At 36.9% G+C, this 17,651-nt stretch overlaps 1 protein-coding gene and 1 non-coding gene across 2 annotated transcripts in view; both read right to left on the bottom strand.

Moving 5' to 3' along the window:
- The window catches only part of MYO9A (myosin IXA), a 401,408-nt gene that overhangs the window by 142,379 nt on the left and 241,378 nt on the right, over window positions 1-17,651 (bottom strand). The window contains exon 16 of the mRNA XM_077123892.1: window positions 4,694-4,769. Coding sequence (XP_076980007.1) covers window positions 4,694-4,769 — 76 coding nt within the window. The remainder of the gene's footprint in view (window positions 1-4,693; window positions 4,770-17,651) is intronic.
- Window positions 1,581-1,687, bottom strand: LOC143652940 (U6 spliceosomal RNA). Its single transcript, XR_013160986.1, has one exon. It is a non-coding gene; the product is annotated as a U6 spliceosomal RNA (small nuclear RNA).

Below are 17,651 nucleotides of genomic sequence, written 5' to 3'. Positions count from 1 at the left end.
TGGATTCTGGTACTGTCACACAAAAACGTGCACATACATGAATACAGCATATACTTAATATCACTAAATCTATTGATCTGAGCAATCAGTAAATAATATATTTTAATATGCACAATGGCATAAGTTTTTGTTAGATATTAGAACTTTGAAATGCTTTTGCAGGAACCTACAATCCAAATAGGCCCTCCCATCCTATGAAGCATCTAATATTTTATCTGCTATTGCTACAAGAACTGGAAATCACATATGCCTTACCTATATCACTGAACTACAAATTAATACCCAAGTTTTATATTTTTCTCAGAAAATATGGTAACTAAAATATATACAGAGGCATGAAATACTGCTGTAAGACTTATGTAACTGTAACATAAGAAATCACTATAAGCTGTTCTATGTGAGATCAAGTCATATTTGATTCTAAAAGAGAACCTTGAAGTCCACTCGTCTTCATAAATCATATTAAATATGGTTACTTGTGAAACAACTCTGGAAATAAATTTTTGAGTGCTACTATTTCTATTTGGAAAAAAAAATTTACTTCTCTTCTCATTGTTGTATTTATAATATATCTCAGGTGATAAACAGCGAGTTGCCTAGCTCAACAGGAAATACTGAATTTAAATAGAAATAATGTTTTAGACAGTGAATTTCTATTTATTAACAATCAAAATCAATACCCATAACATGCTATATACTGTACTCTTAAAGAACAGATCTGAGTCCTCAAATATGTGCATATCAATTTAGAACAAAGCCCTAAAAACTAGTGCCACAACCCAAGAGATTTAATGAAACAAATCCTTGTTCCTCGATATCCAAGATTAGTACGACAGGTACATCAAGCTAATGGGGCAACAGAGAACTGTCCTGTGTTCTCCTTTTCTCTTTGCATATCTGACATCCTGTTCTGAATATTCCCTTATTTCTAAAAGATGTGACTTTAGTTTGCTAGCAAAATAAAAGCAAAATACTCATATTTTAGGGTATGTAATCTTTATTTCTTTTTTTAAGGGAGGGAGTATGTATGTATGTGCTGAAGCCTTCTTGCAACAAAATCATAAAGCTGAAAATGACACACCATCTCCCAAAGAACTGTATTTTAAACTTTGGCTTCTGAAAAATAAACATAATGCAGGATTTTTAATGGAAAGCATTCTTTCAAAAAAACACACAGTATTTAATTATAAAACCTAGCATATATTTCTACAATGTATAAAATTCAATAAATTCTGACGATACACATTGTTGACTCCTCCTTGACAACAAGAAAATACCTTTGCAAAGGTATTTTCTTCCAATATAGGCTGCTTTATTTTATTCTTCACACATTCCTCTCCAACAGTATTAACTTGCATGAGATTGATCCACTTGTGAATATATGCCCCTGTAGTTTCTGATGCAGCCTCTTAAGTTATATTAAAGGTCAGTTCAGCAGCGGCTTATAATGTACTCACCATCTCCACTTTTTGAAATGTATAAATAGGCTCTGTATTTTTTCTCAAATCGTATTTTGAAACAAAAACTTCGTTTCATGTATATAATCTCTTGTGCAAAATCAATTCCCACCCCCCTTTTTTTTTAGTATGGAACACTTCACGAATCTGTGTGTCACCCTTGTGCAGGGGCCATGCTAATCTTCTCTGTATCGTTCCAATTTTAGAGTATGTGCTGCCGAAGTGAGCATAATTTCCCTCTTAATTTTAATGAAAGTTTTATCTCTCACTTGAGGAATATGTACACCAGCTAAAAGAGTTTTTCTATTTGCATTTCCTTGTTTCTCTATGGAAATCAATTCTTAGTTCTAGATCACTACAAATTGTACATGCCACCCTTTTATTCAAAACTTTTATTTCTAAGATCAGCATTATGGCTTTTACAGAATTCTTCATTTACATAATTAATCCTAACAGTTGACTGGGGGATTGTTATTTTTATAAAGAAAAATAGTTCTTATTTCACAAGTTAGCAAGAAGTCACTAACTGTTGAGCTAAAAACGCCTTCCTCATAAAGTGCTGGTTATACCATCACTTGTAAATAGGTGAGAAAGTTCAGTGTTAAAAGGATTAACACCAAAGGCGTTCTGTGCAATTTCATAAAAGTGATTAATTACATTCTATAAAATGCAGCTGATTTATAGAACTGTGTCAAATAGCACATACACAGGAAGTGAAAATAGTTCTTACCCTTTAACTAACGGCTATTAGAATAAAATGACCAAGCAAAATAAACTATCTGAATTTTATGATGCTTGAATGACTCTTTAAGGCCACTTATGATAATTCCACAAGGAAGGTCCAAAAAGGCCTCAAGCCAGTAACCTATTTCAAAAGCAACTTCTTCACTTTATTTTAAAGTTCCATACATTTCTAAGCACTTGCTATTTCACATAGTTTTGAAAACAAGTGAGCTAATTAATAAAAAAAAAGCTCCCTAATAGAAAGATCATTTTGTTTATGCAAAATTGAAAGTACAAAGAAAGAAACACAAACCAGAAATTTAAAGCCTTATAACAGCCATACTACTTCTTGAAATGGAAGCAATCAGGTTTTTTTTATCCAAGTCAAGAAAATGGATACCTTAAGTTAGGGATCTCTAATAAGCAGCGAGAGAATACAACCAATGAACAGAACTGAAGTTATACAGGTACCCAAATTTATGATCTAATTATCAATTGGGTATAATTTAACACCTAAATACAGTAGTGGAATTTATCATTGGCCAAGTTTCAATGCAAAGAAAACAAAGGATTCATTCTGTAACAATAGCAAGTAGATCAATTTGCTGACATTTAAGGTAAATAAAGATAGTTGAGACTGTGTAGTTGGGCTATGACAACTCTTGCTTGTAAAGCTATGCAACCTTGAATTATTTTAGCAAACACCAAAGAGCTATTCTAAAAAGCTACTAAGTTAGACAAATGATGATATATAGCAGCAAGATATATAGTAGCAAGACAACTCAAATTGGAAGAAATGATCAATATGTACTTTAATTTTAATGACAGATCATCTTTATTAATTACAATATGACACTGAGAAGCTTAATTCTCTTGAGGATGTTTATAAAGTAGAGAGCAGACCCTAGAGAGAAAAAATGTTCTTTTGCTCATATAAGGTAAAATCTTTACAAAATATTATATAGAAAGGACAAAGAAACTTTGTCTACAATATAAAAAACTATTTATACTTGTTCCTCTCATATTCTGTTCAACAATTTGTCATGAAGATGGTAAAATGTAGGTCTTAGTACCAATCATCAGAAAAAGACATTGGATGGTTTGATGTAAATCAAACCACTCAGTTATTATGTATAAAAAAGATTTTGTCACTGAAAGAAGCAAAATAACACATTTTTATAAAGTCATTAAATGCAAGGACTTCAGAAATTAAAACATATTAGGTCACTTAAAATTATTCTGGAGGACTTTTTAAATTGAATAGCCATATAATCAGAGGCAATCTTGAACAATTTCATGCTTAACTGGCATGTAAACTATAAGCTTATTAAATTGCTATGGCACCATTTATAAAGACTTCAAGAAATAAGGCAAAAACCAAACCAAATTACTATCTATCATAAATTGCTAACCCCTAATCAAAACCATCCCAGCCAATCCTAAACAACAGTTAGGGCAATATATATAAGATTCTACAAAGGTTCCATGCACTAGGGTAACCCAGCCGGAGCAGAGGGAAGGTCTGTTCTCTTGGATATGCACTTCCCTGTACACCGCAACCTACTTCTGGTTTGCCTGCGGCCAAACAGATTTACCCTGCTTACCCCATCCTGATGTCCCCACCTTTTTCTGAAATACTAAAGACCCTCCTTGACCACCACCGCTTGGGATTGCAGTCCTGGTTATCTTTTTCTTCTCCTCTTTTATTGCTCCTCAGAGCACGGACAAACCAGCCTATCATACTCCACCATCTTTCTGGAACCTGTATATATATGTTTTGTAGATAGAATGCTAACCCCTCCAGATGGGTCCCTGGAAGAGATAAGTCCTGAAACCTAGAGGGCCTAGTCTTTCCAGAACATCACCTAGTTTCATCTCCCTATCCCATATTATTAACAGCCCCTTCCAATACGAAAAAGTTAGAATGGCCATAGTCCAAATACCCCTAAAGAGTGGGGAAGAGAGATCAAAGGGGATGGTGGAGTTACACAGAGAAGGTAAGGTTTAACTAATATGATTGCTAAATCATTAACCGATATTTGTTTTAGTCACCAGTATATCAAAGCAGCTAGAAGTAAAAATCTAAAATTGTGGAATTGTAAGCCATACCAAACTCCAAAATCTGTTCTACAATTAACTGTTGTGCTGTGCTTTGAAATTTGTTGCTTTTTTAAATGTATGTTATTTTTCACAAAAAGAAAAAAAGTCAATTGTGATGATAAAAAAATATTCCTTCTAGCCTCCTATATTCTGTGGCAGCTAAAAGGAAAAATCTGAGATGATGCTATGGGAGCCCATGACAAACTCTGATATCTATCTTGTAACTACTTTCTGAAGAGTGCTTGGAAAACTATTGCTTTTTTCTTTCTTTGCTTTGTATATATATCATACAATTTAAAAGTTAAAATAAAAAACAAGCCTTATTTTCTTTATATTTTTAAAGCCCCCCAAAATGAGTAAGAATTTAGTTATACTTCTATACTTCCTTGAAAACATAAAACAAACATACTTACTGCTGGTATTTTTCATTTAGAGTATTCAAGCCCTGGAGATCAGAAAGAGGTGTTCTGGGATTTTTCCGGGATATACCTAAGTTTACAAATCAAAAAAAATTTCAAATCAGTGCTAAGAAAAACTAAACACTAAATAATTTTTCTAAGACCAAAGAAATTAACATACTTCAATGATAAGTACTTGATGAAAATATCAGAAATTTTTAAATAATAATGCATACAAAGTATGTGACTACAATTTAGAAAACTTGCTTAACTAAAAATGAACCCAAATAGGAAACTTAATAAGTTTTATGCTGTCATTTTCATAACATGCACTAAAAACTCTTCAACATATATAAGACACATTGGAAAGGGAAGAAGTAAAATTATCTTTAACACAGATGTCATGATATTGTAAACAGAAAATCCAAGGGAATCACAAAATAACTATTAGAACTAATCAATGACTTCAGAAAGATTACAGGATTGAAGATCAACATATGAAAGTCATACAGTAGTAATGAACAATCTGAAAATAAAAATAAGACAATTACATTTGTAATAGAATAAAAATAGTTTAATAATGGAAATAAATTTCACAAGTGTGAGATGTACACTGAAAACTATAAAACGTCATTAAAATATATTAAAGATCTAAATAAATGAAATTATATACCATGCTCATGGACTGGAAAACATAATATTATTAAGATGGCAATACTCCACAAACTGATCTACAGTTCAATATAACCTCTACCAAAATGCCAGCTGCCTTTGCTCACAGAAATGAAATGATTCATGCTAAAATTCTTATGGCAAATCAAGGGATCCAAAATAGCCAAAATAATCCTGGAAAGGAAGAACGCAAGTCGGAATACTCAAACTTCCTGATTTCAAAACTTACGCAAAGATATAGCAAATGTTAAAATTCTTAGATGAAAACATGGGTGTAAATCTCTGTGATATTAGATTAGTCCATGGTTTCTTACATATAACACAAAAAGCACATGCAGCTAAAGGAGAAAACATAAATTTGATTTTATCAAAATTAAAAATATTTGTGCTTCAAAAGAAAGCATATCAAGAAAGTAAAAAATAATACACAGAATGATACAAAATATTTACAAATAATACATTTGGTAAGAGACATGTACTCAAACAATATTTTTTAAAAACCCTATAGTTCAAGAATAAAAAGACAAATAACCCAAATAAAAAATGATTGAATATTTCTCTAATGAAAACATGCAAACAGCTGAGGAGTGCATGAAAAGATTATGACAATTAGTCATTAGAGAAATGCAAATGGCAATGAGATATCACTTTATCCTCACTAAGATGACTATGATAAACACATATAATAATAATAATAACAATGATAGATATCAAAACCTTCAATCACTACTGAAGGTAAAATGGTGCAGTGACTTTGGATAAAAAGTTCGGCCATTCATTAAAAAGTTAAAGGGAACTGCCATGTGACCCTGATACATACCAAGATAAATGAAAAATTTATATCTATATACAAACTGGTACAGGGAAGATAATATGCTCTCTGATCAACAAATTCAGCTAGTACTTTACACTGAACAACTTCATATTTTAATATATTGGAACACATTTCAAAAATCTATTTTTCAGTTACTACTTCAGGGATATCAATTACCCCTAAGACTGATTAACATTTTTTATCCTCATGCATTCTTTTCTTCCACATATTAAAACATAATCATTGTAGGTCCTTCTTTAGTATCAGTAACTCAATTTTCAACGATGTTTCCTCTATTTCTTGAGCTCCAACAGATGATGTATGCCTCCTTGTTTTATTAGCTCAATAATCTTTTACATATTATTCTGATATTTTATACCCTTGAATTTATATTTTGCTTTATCAGATCGATGTTCTTAAATGCTTCTCTTAACTGGACTAGGGTATTTCCTTCCTGGTAATAATTTTTAAATGAACTATTAAATATTTCAAGAATAAAAAGGCATAAAAAACAATATACTAAACACTTGTGACTGATCATTCAGCCCTGTGTAACCCCCTCTCTGATCTTCTTCCAACAGTATCAGATCCCAAAACTGCCTATTCGCTGGGATTCGGCAGAAAGACCTTAAAACAGATATGTTTTTATTTTCAAGGATTTACTAAAAAAAAAAAAAGGGTAAGTTATGGGAGAGAAATGGAAGCTATACAAAGGAATTAAATGTGTACTATGGAATGGAAAAATAAAATTCTGGCAAAAAAAATTAACTCTGGGCTTTAAGATGAAATTAGAAAGGGCATAAAAACAAAGCCATGAAAAGGGTGAAAAGGGGGAAAAGAATTGTAACAAAGTATCAGTGGCTGAGAGTTCAAATAGAGTTAGGAGGCTACTCTGAACCTTCAGCTACAGGCTGCTACTTATTATGGTTTGCCAAACCCCAACCAAAACCATTCCTGCCAAACCTAAGGTCAACCTAGGGTTTTATCTGAGATTCTACAAAAGTACTATAATTACTTTCCAGAAACCTACAAACTCCAGTTGGGTTCCTAGGCCAAATGAGTTCTAAAACCCAGAGGGGCCAGCCTCTCCAGAACAACTAGTTCCACGCCCCATCCAGTATTATTGACAGCCCTTTCCAACATGAAAAAATGACAATGGGCATAGCCCACATACCCCTAAAGATTGAAAGAAAGATCAAAGGAGAAGGTGGAGTTATAATAGAGAAGAAAGGATTTAACAAATGAGTATGATTGCTGAATCATTATATTGATATTTGCTTTAGTCTCCAGTATTTAGGAGAAGCTGGAAGTAAAAACCTCAAATTGTAGAACTGTAACACATACCAAACTCAAAATCTGTTAAAAAAAAAATAGTTGTAGCGTGGTTTGAAATTTATTGCTCTTTTGTATGTAGGTTACTTTTCATAAAAAAAAAAAAAAGTGAGCTTAAAATCAGATTAACAAAAATTATCCAATCCAAAGCATGGAAAGGACAATGTCAAATATTTTCTTTATATGAAGCCAATATCAAATATTTTAAAATACATGTAGAGTCTCAGAAAGAATGAAGAAAGTAAGGAGAAAATAATTTTTAAAAATATTAAAAATATAAAGTAAAAATATATAGGGCAAAATATAAAGTAAAAAGTAAAAAATATTTAGGGCAAAATTTCCTTAATTTCATGGAGTACAGATCCAAAAGGGGCAGCAAATGCAAAGAAAATGAATATTAATATAGACTATAAATAGGGAAATCACAATAAAATTGCTGAATACCAAAATTAAACAGAAAATCATGAAAGCAGCCAAAAGAACAAAGGTGCATTATATATGAGAAAGTGAAAATGATAGCTGAGTTTATCATGACTAATAAAATTTATCAGAAAAAAGTGAAACCTCTTTACAGGCCCTAAGGTCTAGAAGCTCCTAAATGACGTTAAAAATGTACCTACTGTATGACAGACTACTCCACTCATAGGTATTTACCAAAGAAAATGGAAATATAGGTCCACAGAATGATATGCACAGGAACATTTATGCTAGTGTTGTCCTAACACATAAAAACAATATACAATCCTAAAATCCATCAACAAAAGAATGATAGGCAGAATATGGTATACAGACATACCTTGAAGATACTGCACATTTGATTACAGACCACATTAATGAAGAGAATATCACAATGAAGTGAGTCACACAAATTGTCTGGATGACCAGTGCTTTTAAAAGTTGTGGTTATACTATCCTGTAGTCTATTAAGTGTGGAATAGCATTCTATCTACAAAACATATATATACAGGTTCCAGAAAGATGGTGGAGTACGATAGGCTGGTTTGTCCGTGCTCTCAGGAGCAATAAAAGAGGAGAAGAAAAAGATAACCAGGACTGCAATCCCAAGTGGTGGTGGTCAAGGAGGGTCTTTAGTATTTCAGAAAAAGGTGGGGACATCAGGATGGGGTAAGCAGGGTAAATCTGTTTGGCCGCAGACAAACCAGAAGTAGGTTGCAGTGTGCAGGGAAGTGCATATCCAAGAGAACAGACCTTCCCTCTGCTCCAGCTGCCCCAGCAGCTAGCTGGGAGAACTCCCTATGCAGTTCCACAGCCACCAGCACCCATGGGAAGCCCAAGGGTTGTACCTGCCAGATGCTGGGGATCAGTGGTCTGGCCAGGTACTACAAGGGACTATCCCGTTGGGAGCTGTCGGGAGTGGATCACCTGGGTGCTGAATGAACTAGGCACAGGGTACTGTGGTTGGCTTCCCCGTCCCATGCACAGGGACCAGCAGTCCTGCTACAGCACCAGGAGTGATCCCCCTCCGCCGTACACATCATCTTGCCATGCCAGCCACAGCAATCAGAGAAAGGAGGGTCTGAAGGGACGAAGTGGCTCAATAGCACCAAGCACTGGGAAGAAGGGTAAGCGCAACCTGGCAAACTCCCCATCTCCCCAGTTTCCTTTTTTAATGTAACTCAAATTTCTTTATTTGCTATTTTTTTACTTTTTGTTTTTTATGTTTTACTTTTATTTTTTTCTTTCTTTTTTGTTTTCTTTCTCTTCTGTGGGTATCAGTCTGAGTTCACTCACAATATATCTTGAGGTGTCTTCTTCTGGCCTCAGGGCCTACCATTGCTGAGGTTTTTGTTTCATTTATTTGGTGGGGAGGTGGGGGGAGATGTATGGACTGGGGGGAGGTGGGGGGAGATGTATGGATTGGGAAACAAGTCTGGAACCCCCATGTGGTGGAAGGGTGCCCTCTCACTGAACTACCTGTGCACTTCTGCCTAGCTATTAATAGACCCTCAAGTAGAATTGCATCCCCTATATGAGATCAGGGCCTTGGTTTGCCAGGGAATGAGTGACAAACTGAATGCTTTAGGGGACTGTAAATACAAAGCCAAGAAAATACAAAACTCTAAATGAGTGAAGGAAATCAACTGGCAAAATAGTTTTATTAAGATTAAAAAAAAAAAAAAAGTCCCTGAACACAACAGAAAATCACAAAGCACATGATGATCCAGGCAGAAATGGCCTAGCTAAATGACCAAATCAAAACCCTGTCAATCAAAACTCAAGGATATTTATAAAGAAATAAAGATTATCAAGAAGACACCAGAACAGGATAAAGACAAACTCAAAAGACTAAATAGATAACTAGCAGATCTCACAGAGATGAAACATACAATAGATCAATTGAATATACAGTAGAAACACACAGTAGCAGATTCCAAAAACATCAACTAATACATCCCCCTATCCTATATTTTGATGCCACTTTTCAACATGAAAATGTTAGAAAGGGCATAGCCCAAAGTTCCTTATAGAGTGGGAGAAGAATCAAAAAGAAGGAGGAGTTATAACAGAGAAGACAGGATTTAAGAAGTGAATATGACTGTTGAATCACTATATTGATATTTCTTTTAGCCTCCAGTGTTTTGGAGCAGCTAGACGGAAAAACCTGAAACTGGGCAATGGTAACCCATACCAAATTATGAAATCTGTTCAGTAGCTGCTTGTTGGGGTGTACTTTGAAAATTACTTTTTCTTTTATTTTTTGTATATGCCATATTTCACAATGAAGAATGTTAAAAAGAACAATGTACATATCTTTAAAAATAGTTTATTGCTAAAAATGCCATTCTCTGAGCCTTTAGCAAGTCATAATCTTTTTGTTGGTGGAGGGTCTTGCCTCAATGTTGATAGCTGCTGATTGATCAGGGTGGTGGTTGCTGTGAGGTAGCTGTGGTAATTTCTTAAAATAAGACGAGAAATTTATGACAATGATTGACTTCTCCTTTCACTTAAGACTTCTCTACAGCATGCAATGCTGTTTCATAGCATATTACTAACAATAGAATTTTTTTAAAAACTGGAGTCAATCCTCTCAAACACTGCCACTGTTATATCGACTTAAGTTTATGCAGTATTCTAAAGCCTTTGTTTGCATTTCAACAATGTTCACAGCATCTTTACTAAGAAATAGATTCTGTGCTGGTTTGAAAGGATAGATGTACCCTAGAAAAGCCATGTTTTAACCTCAATCCCATTTTGTAAAGGCAGCCATTTCTTCTAATCCCTATTCAGTACTGTATGTTTGAAGTTATAATCAGGTCATCTCCCTGGAGATGTAATTCAATCAAGAGTGGTTGTTAAGCTGGATTATGTGGAGACGTGTGGTTGTTAAACTGGAATCCTATAAAAGACAAAACATTTTGGAGAATGAGGGAGAGTCTGAGAGAGCAGAATGATGTAGCCACGAGAAGCAGAGAGTCCACCAGCCAGTGTCCTTTGAAGATGAAGAAGGAAAGTGCCTCCTGGGGAGCTTCATGAAACAGGAAGCCAGGACAGAAAGCTAGCAGATGACACTGTGTTCGCCATGTGCCCTTCCAGCCAAGAGAGAAACCCTGACTGTGCTAGCCATGTGCCTTTTCAATTGAAAGAGAAACCTGAGCCTCATCAGCCTTCTTGAATCAACTTATTTTTCCCTGGATGCCTCAGATTGGACATTTCTATAGACTTGTTTCAACTGGGACATTTCCATGGCCTAAAAAACTGTTTCCCCGCAACTTACTAAACTCCCCTTTTTAAAAGTAGTTCTGGTTCTGGTATATTGGTATTTTTATGTTTTTATATTTATTTATATATTTTTATATATATATATATATATTTTTTTTTTTTTTTTTTTTTTTTTTTTTTGCTGTGGGCATCCCCTGGGAAAGGGACTCCAGGACTGGGGTCTCTTGATTAGGTGTAACATTTGAGCTGGCCCTTGGAAGAAGAATAGGAGTACACCAGCTGATGGAGCTGGGAATGGCATTCTAGACTCAGGAAACAGCATGAACAAAGGCTTTGAGACAGGAAGCTGAGTGGTGTGTTTGAGTAAGAGTGAGTGTGTGGGGTGCGGAGGTCACGGGGGAAGGCAGCAGGGCAAAGATGATAGGACTATTCATTTAATGCTAGGGGGCTGAGACTTTGGGGGAGCTCCTGGAAGACTCTGCACAGAATCCCCAGGAAACGCACAGACCCCCCCTTGGTCCCCAGGCTAGTTTAGGGACACAGCTGTTTCAGGGAAGCAGGGCTGGTGAGGGGGGGGCAAAGTCAGGGCCACTTGGGAGCCTGCTGTCCCTTGTCTGGCTGTGCTGTGAGGGCATGGCCTTTGGGGACATTCTCAGGTACTGTATGGCCCACAGCTGCCTCCTGAGAGGCCAAAGTCTGGGACCACTCCCAGATGACCCCAGAATCTTCCCCAGGTGGAGCTGGCAGGAGCTCCAAGAGGGACGCCCCCACCCTCCCTCTCCCCCGCTCTGTGCCCTCGGCCCTGTAGCACAGGATTTTCTGTTTGAGTCTCATACAAGGCACTAGAACAGATTTCATCTCAAGGAACCACTTTCTGACATTCCCTATTGATGGATAAGAAGGCTAAATGTCATTAAGATGCCATCTCCTCAAACTAATCTATAGATTCAATGCAATACCAACTAAAATCCCAACAAGCTACTTTGCTGACTTGGAAAAGTAAGGTATCAAATTTGTTTGGAAGGGAAAGAGGCCTCGAATAGCCAAAAACATGCTAAAAAAATATTAAGAAGGAGTTGGAAGAACCTATACCGCCTGAGTTTAAAGCTTACTATAAAACCACAGTTGTCAAAACAGAATGGTATTGGGAGTGACAGGGCAAGATGGCACTGCAGGGGTGTGTGAAATTTAGTTAGTCCTCTACAACACCTGGTAAATAGCTAGAAATTGTCAGAAATAAGTTTCTGGGGGACATCTGTGAATAGACACATATCAGATACCAGTCTGGAACGGGTGGAAGGGTGGAAATCACAGCACAGAACTGTAAGTAAATAACCCAAACTGTGGAGACTGGAGCCCCTCTCCCACTGGCAAGGCAGGCTGTGTTGGAGACACTTCCCCTTGGGGAAAAGAAGCAGTCTCTACTAGGAGCAAGTGAAGATAGCTCAACCAAGCTTCAACTGTGGTTTTAATTAACAAATCTGGACTGCTGAATACAAGCACCAAACACAGATACACCACAGCAAGTAGGAAAGGAACGATGAGGTCTCTCCTGGCAGAGAGGAGGTAGGGGCGATGGAAAAAAAAGAGGAGGCTTTTGGAGCTGGCCAAACTCAGAATACTGGAAAAGGGTTGTGGCCCAAAAAAAGGGGGCAGAAAGAGCCAGAGACCAACTCTGGCTGTCAACTGGCAAACCCTAAGAGCTGGTGTTTTAGTTTGTTAAAGCTGCTGGAATGGAATATACCAGAATCAGAGCAGCTTTTAAAAAAGGAATTTATTTTTACAAGTTTACAGTTCTAAGACCATGAAAATGTCCTAATTAAGGTACCAACAAGAGGTTATCTTCACTCAAGAAAGGTAAATAGGAAAAGAGGAGAGAGAGGTTTAGAGAAGAGTGAGAAATGAAGACTATTAGTAAGGGCACAGAATAAAGTCATGATGGATGCAACAACCTGGATGAAACTTCAGTTGAGTGAAATCCAGAAACAAAAGGAAAAATACTGGATGATCTGACTAATACGAACTAACATTAATGAGTGAGCTTTGAAAATTAATTAAGAACATAGGTTATCAGGAGAAGAAAGAGAACAGAGATTGGGCATTTGATGCTGAAGGAGTACAGAATGTTCAACAGAACTGACTGCCAAGATGCAGTACTTAAAATATTTTAAGTAGATGAAGCACACGAATATACACGTTATGGGTATCCCAGAAGGAGAAGAGAAGGGAAAAAGGGTAGAAAGAATAATGGAGGAAATAATCACTGAAAATTTCTCATCTCTTATAAAAATTATAAAATTAGAAGTCCAAGAAGCGCAGTGTACCCCAAACAGAATCAATTCAAACAGACCAACTCTAAGACACATATTAATCATATTATCAAATGTCAAAGACAAAGAGAATTCTGAAGCAGTGAGAGAAAAGTGATCCATCACATACAAGGAAAGCTTGATAAGATTATGTGTGGACTTCTCAGGAAAAACCATGGAGGCGAGAATGAAACTTTCCTTCAAAAATGGGGGAAGACTTAAAATATTTTCAGATAAACAGACACAGGTTACCAGGGGAAGGCCTATTGTAAAGGTTATCTACTGTAAGCTCTTAGAGCAGTCACATTTATTCTGGAGTGGCAATTATTTCTAAATTCTGAATGGTGAGCTCTTTGTGCATAACATGGTCATTCCTGGGAACTCAGTATCTGTGTTATACCTGAGAGTCATAACTAAAATTCTGTAGCTATGAAAGCCAGCATTACCCCATACAGCAACTATTAAAGAAACTGAAAAAGTAATCAAGATTCAGTCAATTAGAGATATGAATCAAGATGATTTGGATAGGACTAAGGTAAATCAGACAAAAGTATAAAGGATGATTTTGACTGTATATTAAAACTTCAACTTCTGTGTAAGACCAAGGAAGAGATGGAATGTTGCTGTAGTTTAAATCTATCCAGACCACTAAAACTTCATCTGTATCAGTAATAAGGTTGTTCTGCTTTATCATTTATGTGTTCACTGGAGATGCACTTTCAATTTTCTTCAAGAACTTTTCCTTTGCATCCACAACTTTGCTAACTGTTTGGTGCCAAGAGGCCTAGCTTTCAGCCGATCTTGGCTTTAACATATCTTCCTCATTAAGCTTAATCATTTCCACCTTTTTGATTTAAAATGAAAGATATGATTTCTTTTTCACATGAGCTCTTAGATGCCATCTTAGGGTTCCTTAGATGCCAAATTAGACCTAGTTGGTCTAATTTCAATATTTTTGTATCTGAGGGAATAAGAAAGCCTAAGGAGAGGGCAAGAGAAGGGGAAACGGCCAGTCTGAATACATACAACATTAATTGATTAAGACTGCTACCTTATATGGATGTATTTTGTGGAGCCCCAAAACAATTACAGTATTAACATCAAAGATAACTAATCACAGTAAACAATAACAGATATAATAATAATGAATAAGTTTGAAATATCGTGAAAATTACCGAACTGTGACACAGGGAAACGTGAGCACCTGCTGTTGAAAAAAATGACATCAAAAGACTTGCCCTACAGAGAGTAGCTACAAACTCCCAATTTGTAAAAAATGCAATATCTGCACACTAGAATAAACTTCATTTTTGTCTTCATTTATCATCATGTTATATATTCCTGGGTTGTACGTGCTCATTTTGTTATGAATTTTTGCATCCATTATCATGAGGTATGGTGGCCTATGTTCTCTTTCCTTGCAATGTTTTTCTCTGGTTTTGGGATCAGAGTAATACTGGCTTCATAAGATGAGTTAGGTAGTGAAGCAAAATTTTTTCTGATGGATAGGAGGGGTCACAGAGAGTGGTGACATTCCCATCTCTACCCTTTGATTCCTAAACCCATGAATCCTGAGTATGAGAGAAACAGCACCATAGGGTGGACACTGATTTAGACCATATACAGCCTGCTGGAGAACAATGGCTCAGCCCTGCAAGTACTACCACACAGTTGGCATCATAATTGAGTCTTCAATAGGCCACTCCACATTTACATCAATCCAGGGAATTTCAGGTGATTCTGGATGATACGTAATATGGGAAAACTGGTAAATTCCAAGAGTATGTATCCACTTCCACACTTCATTTGCTATGAATCGGGTTCCTTGATCAGAAGCAACACTGTGTAGTATACCATGACAGTATATAAGATGTTCTGTTAGTTCACAGATGAAAGTTTTGGAAGAACTGCATGAAGAGAAGGCAAATCCATATCCAGAGTATGTGTCTATTTCAGTAAGAATGAAATATTTCACCTTCTATGATAGAAGTGGTCCATTATAATCAACCTGCCAGCAAGCATCAGGCTGATCCCACAGGGAATGGTGCCATACCAAGGATGGAGCATTGGTGTCTGCTACTGTGAGATAGTGGCTGTAGCCAGGTCACCCTGCTGAGAAGTTCATATTGCCAAGACAATGCATGACCTCCATCCCTACCATCATAGGCACTTTGTTCTTGAGCAAACTGGGCAATGACAGGAATGGCTGGGGAAAGAGACTAACTGGTATCTACAGGACGAGTCATCTGATCCATGTGATTATTAAAATCCTCCTCTGATGAAATCATCCTTTGGTGAACTTTCATATGAGACCCAAATATCTTCATGTTTTCTGCCCATTTATAAAGGTATATCTATTATACCTCTCCACTAGACCACTTTCTTTGTCACCAATTTCCAATCCCTGATCATCCAGGCACATAAATTAGTGGCACAAAAAAACCTCCGGCCATTTCTCCTTCCAAGAAAAATGAATAACCAGGGGCATTGTTGAAAATTCTGCTCATTGAGAGAATGTTCCTTCACCATTGTTCTTCAGGGATGTTTCCAAAAGAGACTGTAGTGCTGCAGCTGTCCACTTTCAAGTGGGACCTGTATATCATGCAGAACTGTTTGTGAACCAGAATCTAGTTTTCTCTTCCTCAGACAACTAATGACAGGGAACTCCCCAAGAGTAGCTGCCAGCTAGGAAACAGAATGTATGTGGCAAGAGTAGGGAATATGGACATTTGGGCCACTTCCTCATGTAGTTCATGAAAGTCTGCTCAAGCCTAATCTCACATACATCATGTCTATATGATGCTGGAGCACTGCTGTGCATGGCCAACTATATAACTTCATGGGTCAGATAACACCCAGTTCAAGATGGGCAACACGGGTCTCATGGTAACTTGGTGGCCCATGGTTAAGTTCATGATTTCTACTAAGGCCAATAACAGGTGAAACTCTACTTCTCAAAATGAGAGTCATCATCTGCGAGGATGGTAAGGCTTTGCTCCAAGGTCTGCCAAAAGCTCCAAGTAGCATCTTTATCTGCCACTGACACTACCAGCACCACTGGATCTTTTGGACAATATGCCCCAAGAGGAAAAGCAGCTTGCATGCTAGCCTGGATCTGTTGTAGTGCCTCTTCTGGTTCCAGTCCCTACTCAAAATCAGCAGCTTTTTGGGGCACTCTATGTATTAGTTAGGGTTTTCTAGAGAAACAGAACCAAGAGACAATATTCGTAAATATAAAATTTATAAAAGTTTCTCATGTAACCGTGGGAACGTAGAATTCAAAATCTGTGGGGCAGGCTGTGAAGCAGACTATTCCAATGGAGGGTCTGAATGAACTCCACAGGAGAGGACTGCCGGCTGAAGCAGGAAGAGAACCTGTCTCTTCTGAATCCTCCTTAAAAGGCTTCCAGTGATTCGATTAAGCATCACTCATTAAAGAAGACACTCCCCTTGGCTGATTACAAATGGAATCAGCTGTGGATGTAGCCAATATGATCATGATTTAATTCTATGAAATGTTCTCATAGCAAAAGACAGGTCAGCACTTGCCCAATGAGACAAACAGGTACCACCACTTGGCCAACTTGACACATGAACCTGGCCATGACACTTTATAAATGGACCCAAGTAGCACACACAAGTAAGGAATATTTGTTTCAAAATGTTCAAATGAGGCCATCTAGGCACTGTGAATCTTTTTTACTTGCAGGAGAAACCTAATGCAACAACTTATCCTTTACCTTAGAAGAGATATCTCAACATACCCACCACTTGACAACTAGAAATTTCACTAAGGTGGAAGCCCCCTGAATTTTTGTTGGATTTATCTCCCGCCCTCTGACACACCAAGGTCTTATCAATAAGTCTAGAGTAATAGCTACTTTTTGCTCATTATATCCAATCAGCAGAATGTCACAAATATAATGGATGACTGTGATGTCTTGTGGAAGAAATCAAGGTCCCTGATATACCCCTGAGGCAGGAGAGTGAAGATACATCATAGGCCCTGACATCTGAAAGCAAACTGTTTGTGGTGGTCTTTACTAACAGGTATCAAGAAAAAAAGCATTTTTCAGATCAATATCTGCATAACAGGTACCAGGGGATGTGCTAATTTGCTCAAGCCATACCACATCTGGAGTAGCAGCTGCAACTGGATTTACCA

Source organism: Tamandua tetradactyla, chromosome 12, assembly GCF_023851605.1.
Source record: "Tamandua tetradactyla isolate mTamTet1 chromosome 12, mTamTet1.pri, whole genome shotgun sequence".
NCBI lineage: Eukaryota > Metazoa > Chordata > Mammalia > Pilosa > Myrmecophagidae > Tamandua > Tamandua tetradactyla.
Note: the sequence above shows the minus strand (reverse complement) of the source record. Positions and strands in the feature narration are given on the sequence as shown.